This window comes from Lepeophtheirus salmonis, chromosome 3 (assembly GCF_016086655.4).
Source record: "Lepeophtheirus salmonis chromosome 3, UVic_Lsal_1.4, whole genome shotgun sequence".
Taxonomy (NCBI): Eukaryota; Metazoa; Arthropoda; class Copepoda; order Siphonostomatoida; family Caligidae; genus Lepeophtheirus; species Lepeophtheirus salmonis.
Genome location: NC_052133.2, coordinates 17,498,569 through 17,524,587, shown reverse-complemented (window position 1 = coordinate 17,524,587; position 26,019 = coordinate 17,498,569). Strand labels below are relative to the sequence as shown.

The 26,019-nt window shown below is 31.4% G+C and overlaps 1 protein-coding gene across 5 annotated transcripts in view; it reads left to right on the top strand.

Annotated features, from left to right (window-relative positions):
• The window catches only part of LOC121114006 (uncharacterized), a 393,698-nt gene that overhangs the window by 344,870 nt on the left and 22,809 nt on the right, over window positions 1–26,019 (top strand). For all 5 annotated transcript variants that reach the window (XM_071887096.1, XM_071887094.1, XM_071887095.1 and 2 more), the window contains one exon: window positions 12,657–13,039. In XM_071887096.1, the coding sequence (XP_071743197.1) occupies window positions 12,657–13,039 (383 nt within the window). The remainder of the gene's footprint in view (window positions 1–12,656; window positions 13,040–26,019) is intronic.

Genomic DNA, 26,019 nt, shown 5'->3' with positions numbered 1-26,019 from the left:
TTTATTTTTACTTATTAGGCCAGATGGTGTAAACTTTGAGAAGGTCAAGGCTTTGTTTATAACATTTTCATAAATAGGAACGTTAGGTATAGAAGGAATATAATTTATTGGGACCCTTAAATATACTCAATTGAAGCTAAAATCTGTTTAAACGTGTATTCTGACCAAATCAATGTAATAACTTAATCTTTTTAACATTTCGTGTTTGACACACCCTATATTGACTATCCCAAATAAACAAAAGTGTGATATTAGATACGAATAAAAAATTATTCATCTTGAAGTTGAGTAAATAATTATTAATAAAGGCTAAATAAGATAAAATGTTTATTTTGAATTGTTATTTGGTTCTTGAATGTTTTTATTGAGGTGGTTGTATTTGATTTTTACTGTTCAAGACTCTTTAACATATATTGTGAACATAAGAAATATTATGTAAGAGGCCTGTCTTGCCCATAATCACTAAAAAGAAATTAAAAATGACTTATTAACCCTGGCACCTAAAAGAATGTTTAGAGGAGAGCAGTTTAGCAGTCATGACGTTTTATTAATTTAAATAACAGTAGCTGTGAGAGGAAGGGAATTAATACTTATTCCGTTCCGTATCGAACAATGATATAGCCAGGAATTACATCCACGTCGATCCTCAATTACCATACAAGGACTTACACTAATTACCTGTGTTGCTAATCGACAGTGATGAAAATTGTTTGATTAATGGCATGAGGGAGGATATTTTAGAAAATCCGCTACAATCAGCTGTGACGAGGGAGGGGGAGGAAATAAACAAGGCCATTGTCAAAAATTAATCCAATATCGATCCCCAATTCTACTCTGAGTCCAACAAGGACTTACCATTATAACTCTGGCACAGATCCTTAAGGTTACTCTCTTTTTCTCTTATGAGCACACACGAATGCTCAATGAGGTTTTGAATAAAACTGAATCTATTTAGGAAAGGATATTATTCACTACTCAGGAATTAAATAATAATGACAACTCAAAAAAATCATTCTTTATATTACAAAATATCAAAAAAATGGGCAAGCAAAAAATTCACGGGTTTTAAATCATTGGTAATTGGTTGGATTTTTTAGCATTCCCATTTTTGTTAGGAGTTGTCAACCTTAAATGTGAATTTTCTTTTCCTAAGCTCTTATTATTACATATTAGATTCCTAAGGAATGATCTTCCTTTTCAACTATATACAAGTTATGATTGATATATACGAAACCCTTTTTTTTTAAATATTGGTGGGGCATATTTTCTACAACTTTAAGCACAAACACCATTTTCATTAACATTGGTCAATTTTTTTAAAGAATTGTTACATTGTGTACACTGGGTGTTTGCTATGATTTTTTGATGACCCTTTTTTTAGGATATAATTATTTTTTGGAAGAGACATGTTTCTTTGTATGTCTTTGTGTGTTATGTGGTCAAACATTGATGATTGTTTCCAAAAGAATCCTTGTCTAACAAACTATATGTTTTTTTTTAAATGGTCAAAATCGAAGATTTGATTTTTTTTAAATGGTCAAAATCGAAGATTTGATTTTTTTTTTAAATCGAGATTTTTGAATTTTCGAAAAAAATGAGAATTTTTTTAGTATGATGTTATATAAATAAAAGTTATAAATAGCATCTTTAAAATTAAATTTTTATTTGTCAATACTTTTTCTCCATTAACAGTTTATAAGTAAGAATGCAACATTGATTCATTGATAATTTTGTATTTTGCCCAAAAAATGGTCAAATTCCAAAACTCATATATGAATTACAAATAACGTTATAGGGTGGTATTATCCACCTTTTATGAACAAGAAACATTTTCGGTACCTTAATTTCTTCATTCTTTATAGGAACGGTTTTGTTTTTTTAATGTATTACATACTGGTTTGTTCCTCCAAAGTTCATGCGATAGGTCAGAGATAAGATACTTAATCTTTGTTATAAATCAAATTCAAATAGATTTTACGGCCTTTTTATGATAGGCTGTTGTCATAAAAGTTCTATACTGCATCAATGAGCTACATACGTCTGTTTTTAGATAATTATGTATATTTTATGAGATACAAGTATTCAACAGATTAGATTAAAATTTTATATATGCCAAATACAGGTCTATTCAGAACATGTATTCATTCGACCTCACACGTACATAAGCAGAATCTCAACACAAAAGCAAGGAAGGATTATTTGTCTTGTCATAAACTCTAAATACCATCATCATCGACCACTTTTAGGAACCTGTGTTCGGGAAAAATCCGATGGATAACTTTGAGCATGTGTTACTCTGAATCCTTTCTATCTGGGAGTCATAATATATGTATATTTCAAATAAAATATATAAATCAGTGGTTCTCAAACTTTTTACAGTCTGCAAATAATTTCTTTTCTTTTAATGCGTGACAATCAGTCTCTAGATTTACGAAAATCTGTCAATTGCTTAAATTTGTAATATCCAAAAAACGATTTTTTTTTTTCAATTATTTTTCTTAATTTGCAATATTTAAAATTCTCTGAACGCAAATAACTCCACGAATGAAATGATAGACATCTAAAATTGGTGTCATCCAATATTATACTATGCAGGAATTTCAAATTCGTGCAGTTTTTCTAAAATGGGTAATTGAAACGGGATTTATTCAGGAAAACCCCAACATATGTCAGACCGTTGTAGTATTGTTGATAATTAATTTTTTAGTCAACAAATCATTCATAATTAATAAATAAGATATTTAGTATGTTATATTTTGCATCTTTTTGTAAAGAATAACTTTCTCTCTAAATCCTCTTTTTGAAAAGGTATATAAAGAGAAATACAAAATGAAAAAAACACAGGGTACTAAAATACCCAAATTCTGCTTATTCAGTTTACGGACAATGAGGAACGTCATCATATGATTTCTCGATAAATAACTCTAATTGTTTACTTCTATTATGAAACAGGCATACAACTTTTCAGATTCAAAAACTTGTTTTTGCAGCACCTTGTATAATCCATACTCAATTGGGATAAAAACCATCCCAGCTTTCTTTTGTATTGACAGACCACAAATATATTTTTTTAGCAGACACCATTCGATTATATTAAGGCCTCTTCTTTTGCTATGTACTTCTTATTTTCTTATTTCTAAGATATGTAATAAATTATAACGACTGTTGAATATATTTATAAATAATATATGTATGTACATACATTCATAAATTTATGTATTTGTGGAAGACATGGCCATTATGACAATATATATATATATATGAATGAACGTATATAAATATAATTATATACCATGAAAAATAATGCCTTGAAAGAGAGAGAAACCTTTCAACCATTTACAACAAAGGAACAAACACACATGCCCAACTTCTTTTCAAGTAATTTGATTAAAATTTATAAAGTAATAAATTCACCAACGACGTCGACAACAACCCAAGTTGAAAAATGCAATATATTAAGAGCTACCAACCTTTCTACCAAATATCAAATTGAATTTTTAATTAAAGTATTTCTCCCCCTACTGTGACACTTTTGCACAATATACGTATTATATACTAACATAAGCTGCACTTTTAAAAATATATATATATATGTACAAAGGAAACACCTTGAGAAAGTGATTTTATCTTGCGATGAGAGTTATCTGATTGAGAAGGAATATATTATGTAGCGCTCTAAGAGTGTTTGAGATGAGAGGAACATAGCGGTTTTTCAAAAGGACAAAAATACAATTTCTTGTCGATCCTTTGTCGAATATCGTATGTATATATATATATATATATATATATATATATATGAGCCATCTATGAAGATATTTTGTGTATAATAAATGTATGATTACGCTTTTAATAAATTATTACAGAGTTGACTAGTTTTCTAATGAAGAAACTACCTTTACAAATTTAAAAAGGAAAAAAAAAGTTGTAGCGTGCGCTTTTTCATCTTTTTAGTTCATTATTTAAGGGGTCGTCGTGGTGTTAACTTGTCCCACTGAAGTATGTCTTTCGTCATATCTTTGTTGTAAATTGTTTTAAACATAAATATAAGTGAATTTAAATATATGTATTTACAATATTTCCCCTGGAGTTATGCTATTGGAAATGAAGACGGTTCTCCTTTTTATAGCAGTAATTGATTTTATTTCCCCAAAATCATATAACAAGCAGACGATATTAACAAGGGTCAAATTCAAGCGTACCATATGTATCACTCTCTCTCTCTCTCTCCTCCCACTTTTTTTTTTCATTAAACTACTCAACTCTAATTATAATAAGGTGGTCTTGTGTCAGTTCTTCTTTATTCCGTCTCGTCCAGTCTTAGGGCCGGTGGTCCTATCAGTCCTTGGAACCGGTCCTTAAGAATGTTGGTCCTTTTGTGCATTCAGTACTAGAACTGATTAAAAAAAGAAGAAATATAGTAAAGTGGCCATCCAGGACCGAACTTATTAAGCTTTAGAACTGATATACAGAACAAAACTGGGCCGGACCTTACTGAGACTGAACTCGACGGAACTCCAGTCTTTAATCCTCAATAAGGACTGGCACAAAACTTTAAGATATTATGTAGGCTAATATATTATGAATTTATATATTTGTAATTCATTTTAAAAATTGTGGAGAGTTAAAATGGTAATGATAGTCTGAGATTACCTAAGAGATAAATAGCAAATGGTATGATTGATTTATTTGCCTAACTACCAACTGATTTCGAGTCTTTTGTCTGTTCTTTTTTGGAGAAAAGGTTGTATGATACAATAAAGGTAAAGACGTGTTAATTAATGCAGCTAAATCAGACATGAATATATCAATAGACGCAACCCCACTGCGTATCTAGTAAAGTCAGAGACAACAACTACTCCGTTGTTGATCGTAAGCATTCTTGTAGCTGTCATGACGTATTATTTTATTATTTAGAAGCAGTTATGAGAGGATGGAAGCAAACACAAGTCTTACTTCGTATCATAAAAGGATAGAGACAGGAATTAATTTGTTGTCCATCATAAATTCTACTCTGATTCACACAAGGAGTTACAATTTTCAACTTCCAAGAAATAAACGCTCATTGTTATTTCCTTATTTCATGCACACATGCATTAGTTATTACTTTATACTTATATGTTTTGCTTTCTACAAATACAAAGAAAACTATCATGCTAAAAGATCATTCGGATTAAGTAATCCATTTGAATGTACAAATAATATAATAATGATTATTTTTATGAAATTTTGGTGTTGTTTTAGTATAGAAAAGGCAAGTTTTAATCCATTTGTTTTTGGTCTTCGTCCTGACGTTGAGACCTAGACAAGAGCGAGACCTTGAGTGGTCAAGAAAGACCAAATCTGCACTAATTGGTCTTGATGACCACATTACATTCCTTATTCGTGCCGCACACTTTGATTTACTTAAGAAATGGTACCTTATACCGAGTGGTCCATTAAAATCTGAACACTTTGAATTTTAAACTTCAGCAAGATATAATTTATTAATTAACAATGGAATTTCAACAAAATTATTAGTATGAATAAATTTGTGTATGAGCACCCTTAATCATTAATATAGCCGCCCTTAGCTCCAATGAGAGATTCCAGGTGGTAGAAGGCCTGGTACCCCCTGCGTATGTATTCATCTGTCATGGCGTCCAAGTGCTACTTGACAGTGGCTTTGGGGCATCAGTGTTTGTATGACAGAGACTGTATGCCTTGCCCTTGACATGCACTCAAAAGATTAATTCAAAAGAGACTTGCAACATAGAAGATGGATTTCTTTGATTGCTGGTGTCAAAAGTGGCCTCTCCACCCTCGTAAGGCTATTTTCGTCCACTTTGTTGATAGCTCTTGGAACGTTCTGGTGTGAAACCCCGCGATATCTTACATAGGCCTTATTGGTTTGAGGGGATTATCCTGGGCTTTTTCTTTAACTCTTCCAGGTCCAGTTTGGCCTTTTTTTACAGAGGCCTTTCTTCCTCAACAACGTTTCAGACTTGTAGACGACGAAGACGTCGGTCCTGAAAACCCCCAACTGCTTGAAGTGCGCGAATGGAAAGTTTCACGCTGAAGTGTCCTTTTCTCGAGTTGTACGTAAGGTAGAGAGCTCAGGTTTGCTTTGTTTTCTAACTAATTGTTTATGCTATAATATGTCAAAATATGAATTAATTGTAATCAATCAACTTTCATTAATTCTTGAATAGATAAGTGTTGAGTTATAACTGGAACACCCAGTATACCCCTCTTCTACTCCGAAAGATTGCCGAATCATGTTATAAAAATTTTGAGAGAACTGAATTTCTTACTATCAAGTAAATTGATCCCTTCTTTTTTTTACGATGATCAAATTGAAGATAACTTTTAATAAAGCTAAAAGGGACGCAAGCAATTGAGAAGATAGAAGGAAATGAGGGAGGGAGGGGGATCTTATATTATGATTATTTCATTTCATTGCTCAATTTATCGCTCTTGTTGTTTTTCTCTATCGAGCACACTGTATATTTTGTTATTTATTGATGAAACGGAATCTAATTATGAATGATACAAATGCTGTCATCATAAAGTAGATAAATTAGCCTGTTTCATCCCATTGATGGGATGGGATCTTACCTATCCATCAAAGTAAACACATACCTATATATATATATAATATGTATATGTGCCTATGAAGATATGTAATCTGATACAACTTAATTATCACCATCAAATATCTGTTTCTATTCTGTTTTGAATAATCTGTCTCATAAGCTCGTAGATAGGGTTTGGCACTATTAATTACGTTTGGAATAGAGAAGTGTTGTGGAGGCTTGACTCAAATCTTGACTCGTTTCTCCTCGAATCGAATCGATGATTTTTCACAATTGAAAAAATCTGCTTTGAATTCATATTTATTAGAGCTTTGTGGCGCCCCTGCCTCTAAGGTACCTTCTAATCCATCAGAATGTCTAATGGAATTCTTCTCATCTCACAGTTTCTAAGAATTAGTTATGCACTGGCAACTGAATTTTGTGTCTCGAGTATTTTCGAGTTTCTCTGAAGAACACTCGAGGAATTACAAGCTATACTCCTCCTTACTTGCCTGAATACGTGTAACTATATTTAATACTCAATATTCGCCCTAATACTTTTTTCTCACTAAAAAACTCGTCAGTCAAAAAATCATATTTTTTAAAGACTAAAGGTAAACTTGTCAAATAAAATTATGATAATAGTGAGGAATATCGCATGTATTTTTTAGCTAGCCGTTCGTTTTTGAGGATTGAACTTCCTTTCATACTAAATATAATGATATTCAAAACCACATTGAACATTCGTGTGTGATCATATAGGAGGGAAAGTAACCATGAGAATTTGTTGCCAATGTCCTTGTTTATCTCCTAATCCCACTCTTCCCTTGTCAAACTTGAATGTAGATGATCTAATGAGACGTCATGACAGCTAAGCGTCTCTCTTCTGGAAACATTATTCAAATTGCCAGGGTTATCATATTGTTTTTTTGTGTTTTTTTTTGTTTTTTTTTCTTTGGTAACATTCAAAAATACACAGGATTTTCATCGCTATGTATATCTCACATAATACGATTCCCATTAGGTACAGCTCGGTAGGTTATTCACCGGCTTGAATTAAGCAGATTCCTTCCTCGTGTGGACGTGATACCAAATAAAATAAATATATATAGAAGTTTTTAGAAAATTTACCTGTGTGGACTAAGAGTCCAGATTGCACAATAATCAACTAAATTCTACGTAGGGTTGCCTGTGGGGAAAAAAAGCAACTCTAAATATCCGAGAAAGGAAGTCAGCCTACCAAAATCAAAAGTTTTTACGAGACACGAGTCAATACTCGTATTTTAGGTTTTGTGTTTATTTCATAAAGCTCGAGTAGCAATTGATGTGTTTTGTTCAGGGCACATCACTACTAAAAATATTACCTCATTAGTGTTGATAAAGCAGATAAAAAAAATCCCCAATAGAGTATGAAAAGTATGTAAGGAATATACAAAGTATAGAGTGGAAGTGCTTCATGGAATATACATATATATTTTAGGACTGTTATAGTTTCTGAATTGTATCATGATATGATATGAGGTATTGAACAATTCTATTTAGTATATATATCGATACTTTTTCTGAAATCGGGATCGGAAAAGAATCTTTAATTTTCAATTCCAATTCATATTTATAACTGGTATTTAACTATTTATTACTTTTCATAGTTATGAAAAATTATAACCCCCAAAAAAAAAAAAAAAAAAAAATAATTAATTTTTCCTTGTTAGTAGAAAATTTAAAATTGGACTTTTTTTCTAACCATTTCATATTTGAAATTTAATTTGATTTTCAAATTTTTTTTCCCAACAAACTTAATTTCATTTTTCAATTTTTTCCTAACAAATTTAATTTTCTGTGAATAACTATATATTTTTGTAATTTTTCTAAACAGTTGTTGATTTTGGAAAAAAATTAAATGTTTGAAAACAGCTCTAAAAAAATATATATATATATATCATGTGAATGCCCCTGATAGAAAAATCGTATTTTTAACTATTATTTAAAATATTCAAGAATCGGGATCGCGAATTTTTACTAGAATCTGTATCGGGATTGTCTTTTTCATAGTTCTGTTATTACTATATATACCCGATTGATCAGTGAAGACTCGAGAAGAAAAATGATTGGTTATGATTTACAATTTTGCCCACACGCCATATTTTCGATTTCTATCTCGAAATTGGAGACTGCGTAAGTGGAAAATTGAAATTCAAACGTAGTGAGGAACGTGTGGTTTGACAAAAAAAATATAAAATTAACCTAATTGCAATTTAGAATCAAAGTTTTTATTCCTGAAAATCATAAAAAACAGTTAATTGCTTCAATTTCTAATATACAAAAAAACGGTTTTTTTCAATTTAATTTCCTAATTTGAAATAAAACTTTTTGAACGTAAATAACTCAACGAATATTAATGCTCGAGAACTTAAATTGGTGCCCCCTGATGTTGTGCTAGAAAATCATTTTAAATTTGGTGTAATTTGTCTAAATCAGCTGAATAAAAACCAGGATTTTTCTTAAGTCCTTCTCAGAATCACCAATAACTAATTACAGAATCCAATAATCATTTACAGTTATGAACTAAGTTTTGTTTGAAATATATTTTAAATCCTTTGTTGTAGAATAATTATCCTTCTAAAACCTCTGAACAAAAATTTATTTAAGGAGAAACGAAAAAATGAAAAAAAAGTGCAGTTTGTTTTTCAACTTTTACTGCTAGTTCGGAAAAGCTGTAATATGGTAAGACAATCACTAATGCAAAAATTTCATGCTCAAATTATATCAGCTTTAAGTAACACATCTATTTCAATGTTTGAAAGGAGCCAAAAGTTCTTTACTTCACCAATAAAGATTAAAATACAGCATTCATCATTATTTTGCATTTATTAATTCTGATAACATTGTTCTAACCTACCAAAAATATTAATAAAGTTTTTTTTCTAAAACTACCTTACAGAGCAAAAAAAAGAAAAAAACATATGGAAATTTTGGTCTTTCGTTACTGAAAATTTAAAAAAAAAACGGTACATACTATACGCAGATCATCAAATTTTCATAATTTTTTTCTTTTTTTGTTCCACCAGACAAATTTAGAAAAAAACTTGTAAAACAATTTTGATAGTTAAAAAATATGCCTATCAAATATATGTTATACAAAAAAACATAAAATGTCTGCTCAATTTTTGTCTCAATTCTTCCGGTATCAAAATTCGAAAAAAGTAGAAAATCAAACTGCTCTAACCCTTAATTTTTACGTTCAATGTCCATTTCCCAAAAAAATGGCTTTAAATACATATTTAAAGTATAAAAATGCACCTACTTAGGAATGAACGAGCTTATCTCTATTGGTATTGCGGGTTGAAAATACACGGCCAGACCCTCAAATAAATTCCTGGTACAGCAAACTAAAAGTTACTAGTACCTACTTCTTCTTTTTTCTCTTCTTTTTTTTATCTACTTGAGTATATCCTTAATGACTCGACTCGTTTTGATTCGACTCAGATCGACAGAAGCCTAATCAAGAGTCAGGTTGAATAAAACATGTACTTCATTTAACTTTTAAAGACTTTTATGATAATTTTTGTTTGAATATATTATCAATATATGCCCTTATATCCATATTTTCTAATGAACTTTACAACAAATAAGATGAATTACTTTAATGAAATTATGTATTTTGCATTAATTAAAAAAGTTATTTTCAAGAATATTTTTATTTTTTGAAAGAAATGTGATTTTTAATATTGTACATACATCATTTAATGAATCTTAGTACAATTATCATAGTAGATTTTATTTAAAGAAAGATTGTTTTCCTAAAGGTTTAATACCATCTATCTTAGCCATTTGTAAAATAGCATGATTTTCACGGAAAAGGAGATATGTAAATTAAAGCACTCCTACGCTACAGATTAACAAAATTGTATTTTTTAAATATAACTCTTTTTTCGGGAATTTTGAATATACATTTTTTTGTCTTACATGATTTCACTCCCTCGGATCTTTTTTTTTTTTTTTTCCTTGCCTTTTTATAACTATTTTAAGAAATTTAGAATCTTTTTCTTTTTTAAATTATTTGTGGATAATTAAGTTACATTAATCATAATTATCAATCTACATGAATATGCTTTATATAAGATTTGAAACAACCTACATGTATAGTAGGTCTTGCAAAAGTTTTGTAACTACTGTGAACAAAAGAAACAATGTGATATTGCCTAATTTTGTATCAAATTAATATCCAAAACAGTTTTATGAATATAGTTTATAATAATGATAATTAATCTAGAATATGATCACCGAAGGCAGGAAAAACGGTTTTTATATGGCGAGGGAATTCGATTCCCTCGCAATGCTTTCAATGTAATCTTCTGACATGGCTCATTGGCAGAGTCCTTTAAGGGCCATACTTCATCAAGGAGATTAAGATCTGGTGGATTGGGAGGCCAATAAATCAGAAAAAAAAATAGAAACTACACTGATGGTTCACTTTCTCCGCTGTCAGGCCTGATACTTTTTGAACTCGTAGAGAGACACCAATAGTCTATTGAATGCACTTGAACACAGTGGGCTTTCAAACATTCACGTCCATGTTCATCTTTTCAGCTGTTAATTTTCTTGGACAATCTCTCTTGGAGGCTTCTCCGAGATCCTCAACCTTATCCAAAAGCTTCTGGACATGGTAAACAGTTATCTTTGATACATATATTGCCTCAATAATTGCTTTGGGAATATTTAGTCTTTTTTGTTCATGCAAGATAATAGCAAACTCTAATATTTTGAACTTAGCTAACACAAAAAGAAGAAACTTTGGACTCACTGTTGTTGTATACACTTAAGTTTTAAAAATTGGCTAAAAACATTTACAAGACCCGTTACATCCAAAGGATCGTCTTTAATTTGCAAAATCCTACCATACCCAAAATAAAGGAGAGTTTTCACATCTTTCAAACATATATATGTTTCTTTGAAACAGCTTATTTCTAAATTATATGCTTATATAAATCTCCGAACCTCGTCAATTTTCCTGTGAAAAGTAGAATTGTTAGCATTTGAAGATTATAATATGCAAAGTACATAGAAATAAATTGCTCATTGGTCCGTTCCAAAATTATATACACATGATAAATGTGTAAGCTCACAGTAACATATTTATATTCAAGGATGGCATTATTGCAATGAAAAATGAGTGCAAGCAGAAGTCGGAAGCTTGGTACCTTTTTTACTTATATATGATTTTGAAGTGATAAAATTAATTATAGCTATGAAGAGGAGAACCTTTAAAATTTTAAAAATTTGGTGCTGGGTAAATATTATAATCGTAATTACATTGATATATATTTATTTTATAATGAGTTTTTAATACAATTTACACCAAATGTAGGTGAGGGGAAGGTAATTTCAGAGGAAGAAGTTAAGACTATGACAACCGATTAAATATTGGACAAAAAAGAAGAAATACCCCATACAATAACCTTTTTCTCTATTCTAATCGCTAAAATTAGTTCTTTCATTAGAATAATGACATTCTTATTTATCTTTTAACAAAATCAGTTATTTAAGGAGTAAAAATGGCAACTAAAAGGAAATGATATCTGATGTGTGGCCTATATGGAAATTTTCTTAGATCATTATTTATAGTTACTTTAGATTGAAGGTAATTAAAGAATATATAATAGTATTAGACATGTCATTTATGCCTTCATTAATTTGTATTAATTAATGTTATTTTTATATGTCTTTTATTTCGAATAATATTAGTACAAATATATTTGCTCTGTTTGGAATTGTTTTCTAAAAGAAAATATAGATGTCTGAACGGAATTAACAGCATTTAAGAAAGAAAATATAGCTCTTTGAACGGAAATAACAGCATTTAAGATTCAAATGTATTTAAGTAACGCTGAAAAGAAGCAAACTGAAATTATTATTTACCCCTAAAATTGCCTTGCCGAAAATGCACACCCATATGAGAGGACACATTTTAAACCAACTGTTAACTGTTCTTAATCTTTTTTATCATTTCAAAGAAAATATTTTTCATAAATTATAGAGAGTCTTTAAAATTTCAAAAAAAAAAAAAGTACTGAAATATACAATATATACTTTTTTTCTTTACAGAGCTACCCATCACGCGGCATCCAACAAATCAGCATTACTACGTTCCAATCATTTTCCTTCTGTTGACTCTCCTTGTTCCCATCACTACAGAAAAGTGTCCTCCTCGCTGTCAATGTCTTTGGAGAAACTCAAAAATCACAGCAGACTGTACGAACCGAGAGTTGGAGTCCATTCCAGTTGACATTGAGGTCAACACACAGGTTCTCAACATCTCTGGAAATGATATTCCTTCACTTATCAAGGATCAGTTTTCACGTCTTGGGCTTACTAATCTACAACGTGTGGCTGCCTCTGGATGTGGTCTCTCCTCCATCCATGACCATGCCTTTTCTGGGCTAACCAATCTCGTAGAACTGGAACTTGCTGATAATCATTTACAGGAGGTGAGTTAATGTTCTTGAGAAATTATTAAATGCTCAGTAAAATATGTAAGCAAAAAGTAATATTTAATATATATTTTTTCACTCTTCTGGATATAATTTTACTTCTCTCGAAAATTCATTGATTTGAATTTAATTAAATGTAGGGAAAGAGTTGAATATCCAGTCAGCATCTTATTTTATATTTCTTTTAATGAGCTTTTTACTAGAGGGTTTTATGTAAATTTGAAAATTATAGATAAAGGGGGAATAGAGAATGAGATTATGTTTCAGTCAAAGAACTTTTTGTTTTTTAATTTGAAAGGGAAGTGAACAAAAAATTATGCGACAAGAATTTGTTGGATGATATGAGGAAGTACGTACTACAGATATGTATGTACATCGACAGTAATCTAAAATGACAAGTTTGTCAATAAAAAAATCTCAATTAAGTCTTTGATTAATTATATATGTAGTACTCTATATCAGTATGTTTACTGCAGTGAGATATATACAAAAATGAGCTAAGCAAGTCTTTGTAATACAAAGTACATTTAATGAAAACAAACTCATAGAGAATTTATCTACTAAAGGCAAAAAGAAGAAGGGGAGAATAGGGCTAGGCATTGAATGGAAAGACCTGGAATTATAGGCGCATAATTTTTATTCTTACATGAGGTGAATATAAGAAAAAAAAGCATATACGTAGAATAACGCAGCTCAATAGCCAACGCATCCAGGAAAAATTAATGTCTTGAACTCAATGTGCGTAGGTCCGCGCCTCAGGCGATCCTAGAGAAGGAAATATACTTCATGTCATTCGACTTCCAAAATAATTTCTAGGTCAGAAAAGATACCGGGTGCGCCGAAAAAATCCTTACACTTTCAATCTAGAACTTTATCAAGATGTACATATTTGAGCAACGAATTATATTAGGGTATGTCAATAAAATAAAAATAACTAATATGATGGCTTGGCTACCCTAATCATCATGTAGCCATCCTTGGCAGCAATGATGGCTTCCAGGTGGCCAAGGAAGTCCTTTCACTCATTGTGGATGTAGTCCTTAGACATAGCATCCCAGAGCTAGTTGGCAGTGTCCTTGAGGCTGTAGATATTTTGGGTGACGGACGGTGGAGGCCTTGGACTCAACATGCACCCATAAAGGGAAGTCCAATGGGTTGGTATCTGGTGAACATATTTTCTTTGGCCAGAAAGGCAAGTTGTCCTCCAATCACTTCTGGGCCTTTTTGGACGTGTGTGCAGGCATACCATCCTCCAAAAAATACTACGTTCATGTCCGGGTAGTTGGTCTGAACTCATGGTAACAGCTTCTCCTCTGTTGGTTTCTTGCCAGCGTCCAAGAGTGAGTGGATCGAAATTCGTTGGTCACGTTTAGATGGCTGTTTTTTGCCTAGATTCTAAGACACTTAGGAAGCTCTAGTTTGTTTGTTTTTTGTTTTTTTTATATAATTTTTTTAGTAATGGACTGGAACAATTTTACTGCATTCACTAAAACCTTGAGTTATGTAACAAAAACGAAATATAAAGATTTACAACCCCCCCCTCAAGAGCTACTATAATGTTTGACTTATACTTACTCCGTACAACTCTATCAGAGCAAATAAAGGAACACACACAAAAAAAAGAGTCCACTTCATTTTTTACACCACTCCTTCAAAAGGGCAAATCAAGAAAAATAACGATGAGCTGGATGAATTATTCCATGTGTTTAAAATTCCATGAGCAAAGTGACACGTGACTGATCATACACTTGAAAGTTTCTAGCAAGTTTGTAGGAGTTGTGCTTCAGTTTTTTTTGTAGAATAATCACCTATGCAACAAAATTCTGATATTTAAACGTCTGCCGTTTCGGGCTTGTTTCTGTATTGACAGGCAACAAATATGCAACAAAATGTTTTACAGCAATTTATATTTTCATTTTATGTCACAAATTGTTTATTAATTACTTCAACTTAAATGCTTTTAAGTTCAATCAAGTATGAAAATACACCTTACATAAATTACAAGTGACAACATCATTTCTTTACATCCTACAAAATTTAAAAAAAGAAAGACATTAAGGGAATATAATAATGAAGTAATTGAGATTGACAGCCACTTGAGTCTCTAATGCGAGTACTACTTCCCTACATTAAAATATAAAAATTAATTATTTTCAATAATCCCCCCTTCCCCTTTTACAAAAAAGAAAAGCTTTTGGCTACACAATATAGGTACATGATGTAATCATATGGACTTATTTCCAAGATTTTTTTTTGGTCATCATTTGTAGTTTTTTATGTAGAGTGTGTTGAACACAAACTGTCACAAAATGAATTGATATAACTCATGCATTTCAAAAGTAAGTTTGTCAAAATAAAATTTAAAAATTTAGAAAGGGCTTTTAACTCTTCTTTCTCCAAATGACCACTATTGTCCTCCACACCCAGCTCCAACCTCTCTTTGAAGACAGAGAACACCCTTTGGACAAAGTCCTTGCACATGGTCTCCCACTCCAGGTCAACAACACCCTTCAGGGCATTGATAAATGGGATGGATACCCATCCATCCTTCCTTTCAATGGTGCCCAGATTCTATAGTCAAGAGGGTTGAGATCAGTGGGAGGATGGGGGCATAATTTTATTCTCGCCACCCTTTCAGCGAGCTAAGTTTGTGTCTTCTTCAATATGTGGTTTGGTTCTTCCAGACATAGTACACAGGTGGTTAGTTGACTCTAGCAAGGGATTCGCCTTTGCCCTCATGACCAAGAGGTACTCCAACGTCTTCAACCCGATCCCAGAGGAGAATTACATGAATGGCATTCTCTCTATTAAGTCCGGCGTCATCTTATTGTACTTGGGAGGACCCAACACTTCATTTGGCCTCATTACAGGCCACAGTCTTGGTTAAAGTCCCTTGGTAGACTCCCACAATATTGGCTATGGTCGAGGAATGCAATAGGGCACGGGAAAGATCGTTGATCCTCTGTTGATTGGCATCTTCCATAGTAATTGTTTTCCCGCCTCCCTTTGACTATCTGATTCTAAAATTTCGACTCAAAAAATATCATTTGGTTATCATTCTACAACTCTGCAAAATAAAGTGACAGTTAGGCTTCATCACACTGCAGTATAAATCATGGAATTTAGCGCTTGATAACAAAAAACTTAATAAGATTATATATATTTGTCAAATTCTTTTTTTGTATTACAACTTTCGAAGAAAATTGCATTTATGAAACATAATGTAATATTTATTGTTTATCTCAATCTTTCCACCATAAAGAAAGCAAATAAAACTCGTCACTGTATCTTTCAACCTTTCACCCGAAAAAAAGAGAGAAAAAAAAATTATTTTTATCGTACATATAAACTAAAGCTGTAAATCAAGTGGTGAATTGAAGACCACCTGATCAGTATTTGTACAAAGTAGTTGTTTATTTGAAAACTTTTATTTTGCCCGCCAGAGGCTTCAAATCGTACTGTGTACCTAAAGAAGACATATGGCCATATGGCATATAATTAAATCATTTGGTATTAAGGTAATTATTCCCAAATATAGGACTTTTCTTGAATTAATAGTAGATAATTCTTTACAGCAATAAAGAAAACAGATTCGTGTACAACCAATCAACGTTCAAAACACTAAAACGTTGACAGCTGACAACAAAAACTAGGGATTATTGATGCATTGATTTCGAATTTCGACTCACCAACTGTTAAACAATTTGTTATTTAAAAAATGAGATATTTTTATAGCCAGCATTTGATTACCGACAGAGATGTTTTGACTATTTTTATTAATACTCCATCAAAATCCTGGATTTTTTATTTATATCTTACTTATTCTTATTCAACTCTCAAGTGAATCAATCCCTTTAAGTACATGTGAATTACTCTCAAGGACATAAATGTTATATAATTTCAGTTGAAGAAGTATCAACCACCAACCGGTATTTACGTTTGGTATAACAAGATTTAGTTCGAGTTGAACATATTAAACTCTAGAAGACTGATAAGAGATAAAAATCTTAGAGAAATTGACAGTTGCTCCAATAAAATTAGTAAATTTTCATGTTTTGGAGGGATAAGTTAATGACAGAGTGGTTTCACGATTTTCATATATTGTGTCAGTAATCGTAAGCGACGCCATGTTAACAATATATGGACACAAATGACATCGTCTTTCCACAAAATAAAATTTTTCATACACTTTATATATATTTTTTGTCAGCTCCCAATTTCTTTCATTCATTTTGCTCTAATTAGTCTTCTAACAATGGATGAGTTGAACTCGAATTAACTGATGTTGAGTTGTGAAAAGTTTCTTATTCTCAAATAAAAATAGTTCCACTGTTGGTAAGAATTGCCCAAGTACAAATTCACTGAAGGCTTTTTGTTATTTCTAATATTAGAGGAAAGGTTGAGAGGAAAGATATAAGTCAAGGTACGAAACGCACCTGATACCTTGAGTATAATCGATGGATTATTGAGATGTTGTTATATATGATACGACATATGATATTACTTTGTCATTTTCCTATATGACGTAAGCAATTTTCCCTACATTTCCCAGAATTTACCTTGTCAATTCAATTGAAGGAAGCTTGGTAGCTTGTAATACATAGAGATTAGATCTGTGAAGGAGTGCGAGGAGAAGGCAGGAGCAAGGCAAATGAAGTAAGATCCCATACATTAACTGTTTTTCCTTTTTTAATCCCAGTATTTAGCTTTTTCTTAGGCCATATGTCTTCTTTAGTTACACAGCACGATTTAAAGCCTCTGGCGGGCAAAATAAAAGTTTTCAAATAAACAACTACTTTGTACAAATACAAATCACGTTGTCTTCAATTCAGTACTTGATTTACAGCTTTAGTTAATATGTACGATAAAAATAACATCATGCTAAGATGGCCGACATCGATCAAGTGAAAAAGCTCTATTCGTATTATCACGAGAGATAAGAAGTAGATTTTTGAAAGAGATACTTGAATAGGGGAGATATACTTTATAGTTACTTTAATATTATAGAGACTGAGAAATATGCCCCTCAATTTCAGATATGACTTATAGATAAAAGTCATTTAATGTTAATTTTAAATGGTTTTAAAAATATATTCTATATATTTTTATAGCTATCTATACGTCTATTCTATGTAGTATGTAGTAAAAACCGTGATGTATGTATCAACTTCAGCTCTCTCATGCGTAAAATTATACATTAAGTATATATATATAAATAATTTTTACTACACTAAAAACTTTTTAATATCAAAGAATAACTTAATTTTGATTAATAGGAATTTATATTTCTAATATTATACTCGGTCTGATTTATGCCAAACCATTGATTAATTTGATTTTTTATCATGGGATTGATGTAGTTTGAAGTGTAGAGATATCAACAGCTTAACAAAATTATATTTAAACTCTGTAAATTAACATTCAAAGAACTAATAAGGAGTAAGGGAAGGATAAAATCGACAGCCCATAAGAAAAGTACAAAGGAGTTCTTGTTGTTGAGGGGAATACTCAAGCTTGGTCGAATTATTATAACTTGCGGTTACCAGCAGTGTAGCTACTTACAAGTACGGGCAAGCAACCTTTTTGATAGATGACACCATTTTCTTATGTTTATGAGCCACAAGCCAACTGAAACTTCAGTTTATAATTCATAATCTATTTATTGATTTATAAAGTCAAATTTTGCATACTTTGGTCGGTAATTATGCCTTAGCTTAAGCAGAGGAATAATCTTTGCTCTAAATAGCATTTAGAGCAAAGTATAGATCTATTCTTGATTGAATAGTAGGAATATTCACAACTTTTATATATATATATGAAAAACAGTCACAGTTGAAATGAGTGCTTTTTGATGTATATCATATATCAATACTTTATGAAGAAACAAAATTCAGAGAGCACTGTTTAAATTGAATGAAATTTATCAGGCATTTAGACATATTAAAATAGAAAAGAAAGCTGGTAGTACTTTTTTTTTTAATTAGTTGAGCAACAAGCTAAAGTACTCCCTGCCTCATTATATATTTTTTTTTCTCTCAAGCTTTTATCCTTATTATTTTATTCTTGGTGAAAGAACGTCTAAATATTGAGTAAGTAGCTACATATGAGTGTGCTCGTAAAAAACGGGGAGTAAAACTGAAGATTTTTTGGGGAGTTATCTTCTATACTATTAGAGCAAAAATTGTATGTTCGTCGACGTCTAATGAAGCATTGGAACGACAGCTACCTTCCTTGGTACTCTATGAAAACACAACTACTGTGTGTATGAAAAGAGTGGATTTTAATCATCTTTAATTCAATAAGTTAAAAGAGTCTTATTAATAGTTTTCCAGCTATGCATATAGCTTCTTCTAATTGTGATATGCAAAACAAGTCAGCCACAGCTGAATTGAGAGTGTATTTTTACAGCAATGTTTGCACAGCTCTATGATGAGACTAATCAACAGCAGACAAAGAAGAAAGAAGGAGTTTACCTCTTTCATTTTGTGATGTCCAATACCACAAGTGACAGGAGTTCATAAATCCGATTTTCTTTTTTTATGAGGGAAGGAAAGACCTTGAAGAAAAAGACGATGTGGAGGGAAGGGACATTATTGTTGTTTATGACGTATACATTAAACATAGGCTAGAAAATGTAATTGTTTACATCGTATACATACATATAAACAAAGATAAAGTAACAAGAAAGTTTTGCAATAAGAATAATAAAGAGGGAATCACACACGTTCTAACTCATTTTTACAGACTTAAAACGTGCTTCTAATACACTTTTATGACCTACATACTTCTTTAAGTATGTTTATATACATACAAAAGTACTTACTTACATTCTTTGGGATTTGATGGCATTTTGGAATACATATGGTTGTGTATTTGTGAGTACTTATGTGTACATCAAATAATAGCCTTGAAAGAGACATGATTGTTTTATAAAACATTGAACATTTATTAAAGTTTCTTCTAAAATACGAGTATTTCTATATATCCCCAGTTATAAGTAGTATTCATTCAATTCTTATTTATCCATGCCAGTTCAATTCTATCAGTTCTTGGAATTTTTCCTAAAAATGTCAATAGTTCAATATGCCAAATAAGATATGTATTAATATCATTAAACAAGCATAAACAGTTAGAATGGTTGTAAAAAAAAATCATGAAACATCGTCTATGATAGCTCATTGTTATTATATTATTATTCATCTCATAGAAAATTTAGACGGGATCCGTCAACAATTATGGACTCACATATATAATGCTCAAGAGTATTACTCATAAGAAGAACGCCTTACTTAAATCCGCTCATCTACTTGAGATTTCAGATGGTAAATACAATGACAACGTCCTTCAAGGAGAATTGGACATGATTTCCAAGATTCAAGGCCGCCCTTGGCGTTAGCATGAAACTTAAGGAGACATTCCAAGTGGTGTGCTTTCCCTTTATGACCATTAGGGATCCTTTTAGTCGGGATTTTATTCTTAATCGAGATTCAACACTTATCTTAAGGATGTCTTGGATCGACTTGAACACTGAGAAAGAAAAAAAAATATTATTATATCATATTCCTATTTTCATTATAATACATTATATAACGAACATATTATATTTTTAATTGGTTATATGGGACAGTCAATTTCCACAAACTTCTATTGAGACGAATTTTTCATCAGCAAAATCTTTAATCATTCCACATAGACAGGAACAGGGGGTAATCACTTGGCACCTGGTACGGAATATAAAATGTATGTATAAGAGTCTCCAAACAAGATCCCAGAGATTCTAGTCAGTCACTATAGATATGTATGGCCTGGCGTTGTCCCGATAGAAGATAATTCATCTTCCATTGCCCAAAGTGTGCTGTTTCTGGGCAATTGATTCCTTCAGACAGTACAGGCCTGAATTAGGAGTTGGTTGTATGGGAGGAGCCCATAGTGCAACATACCCTTCCCATCCCACCAAACACACAGCAAAGCCTTCCTGATCTTCTATCCTAGCACAAACGGTGGCCACCGTTTGTGCCGGCTTACCGCTTTTCAACCACAACAGTTTTTGCTTGGCGTTGTCATCAGTAACCACTTTTTACTCCCATTTACCATCCGCCACAGAAACGGGTCAATTTTGTTGCGATTCAACAGCAATTCGGAGTTAGAAATTCGGTCTATGAGGTTTATTTGTGTTAACTCTTATGGCACCCTTACATCGAGCTTCTTTTTGTATCCAGTATTATTCAAGTGGTTACAAACTGTTTTTGAGCATTGTTTACCTCCTGGGCAATCAAAACAATGCTAACACGAAATTTGATTGAGTACTTAGACAAAGAAATAAGTTGACAGTTTGTTGATATGTATACAAAAGGCATTATACAACTAAAAATATAGATTGAATGATACTCAAAGTTATCTTAATATATTATATTTATACAAAGAATATTCTTTCTTTCAAATAAAGCCCCCATTCAGCCTAAATGAAGCAAAACTTATGTTGGTACAATATGACTGACTTCTGGCCTACTTGTAGCCCTGACCTTAACTCCCTGGGCATTGCTAGTTAGGGCCTCTTGTAGAAAAGGTCCACAAATTAGCTCCAAAAATGCAGTAAAGGAAGATCAACCCAACTTATTATATCCCTGGGGTCATTGCAACTTCCTAAATGTTATTAAGGGATCACGGCACCAGAAAAATCGCTGGAACAAAGACAGGCCATTATTTCTTATAGTAAGGAATGGAATGATAGAATTGAATTAAACCCATCTATTAATTTTATAAGGGTATTAAAAAACTTTATTTATTAAATATCATTATGATAATATAAAATATTGTTATCAACCCAAAAAAAAAAAATCCTTAAGGAATAGTTCACGATTTCATTACTATTCTACTCTAAAAAGAGTCCGTCACTAGTCAAAAAAATGTAGGGAGAAAAAAAGAAAACGTTACATGCATAGAGTATTACCTGATTTATGTACAAAAAAATCTATAAAATATGTCCTAGAAAACAGGACCAGCTATTTATTGTTGAGAAATCAGAGCAGGGTTTTTATATTTTTGTTATCATTATAATTCCATTATTGAAAAAGGAACATTTAAGTATAGTGGTGGATTTATTTTGTAAAAGATACAAAAAAATATATATAGAATTTTTTTAGATTTAAAATGTTGGGAAGAGGTTGAAATTTCACCAAATGACCTTTTTCCTAAAAATCAATAACGTTATTTGATGTAAACACATAAAAAAATATTTGAGGGGATCTACAGCAGCACCTCCAGCCTACTTCCTATGGATACCCTGGTAGTTAGTTCCTTGTTGGACTCGGAGTAGAATTGGGGATCACCATTTGAGTAATTTCAACCTATATGTCCTTATTAAAATATGAAATATTTATATTTATCTTCTAGCACATGACAGCTTACAGCTGATTTCATAATTAATTAAGCTGCTCCCTTCCCAAACATTCTTCAAATTGTTAGGATTACCACGATTTTTTATTTTATTTTTACATAACGGCAGGATATGTTTTATTTTGCAAGCAAAATAATTAGTCAAAATATTTTTGACAAACGGGCATTTTGCTGAATGGCTATTAGGAACATTCGGACGAAAAATGATATTTGCAAATGTATATTTTAATTCAATTTAAGAGGATAGTATGATTAATATGTGTTGTTCATATGCTATATATGTCATAGAACGTAAATTAATTAGTCTTCTTTTGCACAAAAATATTTTTTCATTATTAATAAATTATATTCATTAATGATCATTATATAAACACAGCACAAAGTATATGGTTCGATTGTAGTTCAAATCTTCACCGTTATAGTACTTTAAATAAATTAAGTAATAAACAAACACGACAGCAGTTCGAATGGAAGAAGGGCTACTCACTTCTACATTATTAGTTATTTACCATTTGATATGATGAATTATTCATATTGGAATTAATCTTGGATTAATGAACAACCATACTATTAGACAAGATCAGTGATTTTTTTCATTATCCAAATTGTGTCAGAAGGGAAGGCGAAAGAATATTGAGTGGCAAATCACTGAAAGGACTCAGAGAGGCACTCAAATATCAGATCGTAGGAGAGCACGAGGAAATGATAGACGTAATTGAGGAAAACTGTAAAGCTCAGTACAGTGTGAACAATCTGGAATCAGATTAGAAAGATGTGAACAATGGTTTTTTTTCTCTTCAGAAAGTACGAAACAGTCCTCATTAACCCTTTAACTTAAGAATTCCCTCAAAAGTTCGAATCCTAAGAATTGTATATCTAAGACTGTGAATTCATACTTCTAGCCATGTTCATTTCAAGCCATGTTAAGGGACTTATAGGCTCCTTCAACGATTTTTTAAGGGCATTTTCTAATATTATACAATGATATTTTAGTATGAAAATTCGTTTGTAATACTTGTACAAGTCTTAAGAGTTATTTATCAAAGAATAAGAATATTGCAACACAATATATATACATCTAATTCAATTCACTATTTAGAATGATAATCTGACTACAACTGCATTAATTTGTAAAACTAATATTCATGTAAATTCATTTGTGATAGTTTAATTTCATCTCTTAATTTATTAAGTGATGGATTATTTTGTACACATTTTCGACAATTACCCTTCCAGAACTAGGCGTGCCTTTCACATCAAAATTACCGGAACAGAATCGATGAAACCAAAATAGTGCATAACTGTCAATTACAGTAAGAGGACCATAAACTCTATTCACATTTTTAGTCACCTGGCTTGCTTTTTCGACTTTATTGAAGGAAAAATCTAAAATATTGCAAATTTTCTCTTGGCTGGTGTCCATCTTTGACGACCACTCAAAGAATACTAAATCAGGCAATTACAAAACTGTCTTTTTAGTTTTTTTAGTACATCTTGTTAAAGTCATTTAACGTAGGTCCATCAAACTTATACAACGCAAGATACTCTTTCATAAAGCCATCTATTGGAAAAATAATGAATCTCTTTTTACTACCCTTATTATTAAATATCATTTTTTTTTTACGAAATATCCCTAATAGTTCTTTGGCCAAATTGTCTTTTGTCTCACTGTCCTTCCGCAAAATATGCATTGCACAAATTGTCCTTCGGCGAAATGGCAATACGACAAATTGTTCTTCGGCAAAATGTCAATACGGCAAAATTTTCCTTGGCCAAATGTCAATTCGGCGAAATGTCCTTCGGCAAAAAAAAACACGCCAATAGCCCTATAACAACTTCCTTCATTACTGTTTATATAACTCTTCCTGTCTAATCCATGCTGATATCCAAAACCTTTGCAAATACCCTTTTTCCCGTCTATAGATTGCAAATAAATGTGTCAATTTTACTTTACAAAACATCTATGTACCATATCCCTCATGGGTGAGCTTAAAATCAATATGATGCATGGGGTCTTCATAAATTTATTACTTAGACATCATAATTGATCGTTATTGACTTTAATCCAATTAGGGTATTATGTTGAACTTGCAATCTATCTTTTTTATATGTGAATGTTTCATGTACATAGATATAAAGTTATGTCTTGAAGTTAAGATTAGAACTGATGTTCATAATTGGATTAGGAACAGGAGTAATTGAAAAAAAAAAAGTCATCTTTTGTGCTACAAGAAACAAAGGAGAGATTTCCTTGTGTAAACTACAACGCGTACAAAAAAGTTCTGTTGGGTAATCCAAAGAGGCGGTTTTATTTTCCAAAGCTCTTATCATTACAAGTTAATTTTTTAAGAGAGAAACTCTAAGTTTAAAGTAATCACTAAATAAGGAGCTGTTGCCGAGTTATAAGTGTTGAATTTCAGTGTAAAATTGAGGTTTTTCTAATTCCTTGGTGTAATATGAATCAAGGATACATCATCTCATTCCAAGGGTAAAAGTTTGTTGACAGGTGTTATCCGAAAAAAAGTAAAATGATATAATATCGTAAATTTTCATGTTTTCGAATAGTCAGAATACGTTAGATAGTTTTTCAATGCAGCTAAACTTTTCCCTTAGTTTAACCAAAAAAATGATTTTTCACAAATTTGAAGTCTGATCACAAATAGTATATCTTCTCATGTTTGTGGCTAAGAAAATTGTTCCAAACTTAGGATTTCTGTCTTCTTGTATTTCCAACCATTCAGCCATAATATTTAAAACTTCTTAATGTGGAAAATTTTAGACATCCCTAAAATGATTAACTTCCTTTGAACCAAAATGAAGAAGATAATTTAAATGTATTGACCGTACTGATTGAATACCTATACACAAATGGCATCATCTTAGATGAAAATAAATTGATAATAGAAAGCTTTTTTATTTTCCAAAGCTTTTATCATTACTGTTTTATTCTCGTAGAGAAAACATCCAAGTATGAAGTAATAAAGTGACTATGTGAAAGACGAAAATAACTCTGAGTATCGTTTGTGGAGTCGTAATTGTCCTTGTTAGTCTCGGAGTAGAATTGATGATTGACAATTGACCTGCCTATAGCACTGCTAAATATGGAGTGTGGTTTTTGCACCTAAGTCTCATTAAACTAATGTTGTGTCGACTTGAGTTAATTTGAGTCTTTAAATATATATTATTTCAAAATTGTATTACTAAATAACCGTTCTTTATCTTTTTATATAATTGCATTTTAATATGGACGATTATAAATGGCTAACATCATGGTCACTTGCTCACATGTTTTTATATCCCAACCTTTCCTCCAAAACAAAAATATTTATTAGTTAGCCAATTTTTCCTAACCATGAAACTATTATTTAATAATTAGTAATGATTTACAAATGAACAAGACATAATTTGAATTCAAGCAATGTATATATGAGCAAAAGGCTCATGAGGATAAGAGAAGTAGAAGAATCGACCCTTGACAACAAAATATATGATAAATGTTTGATTAGTAAGATAACGCCGTGGGGTATCTTCAAAACGTCAACAACTATTATGCTTTTTTTGTCAGGTGTCATTTTTATTTT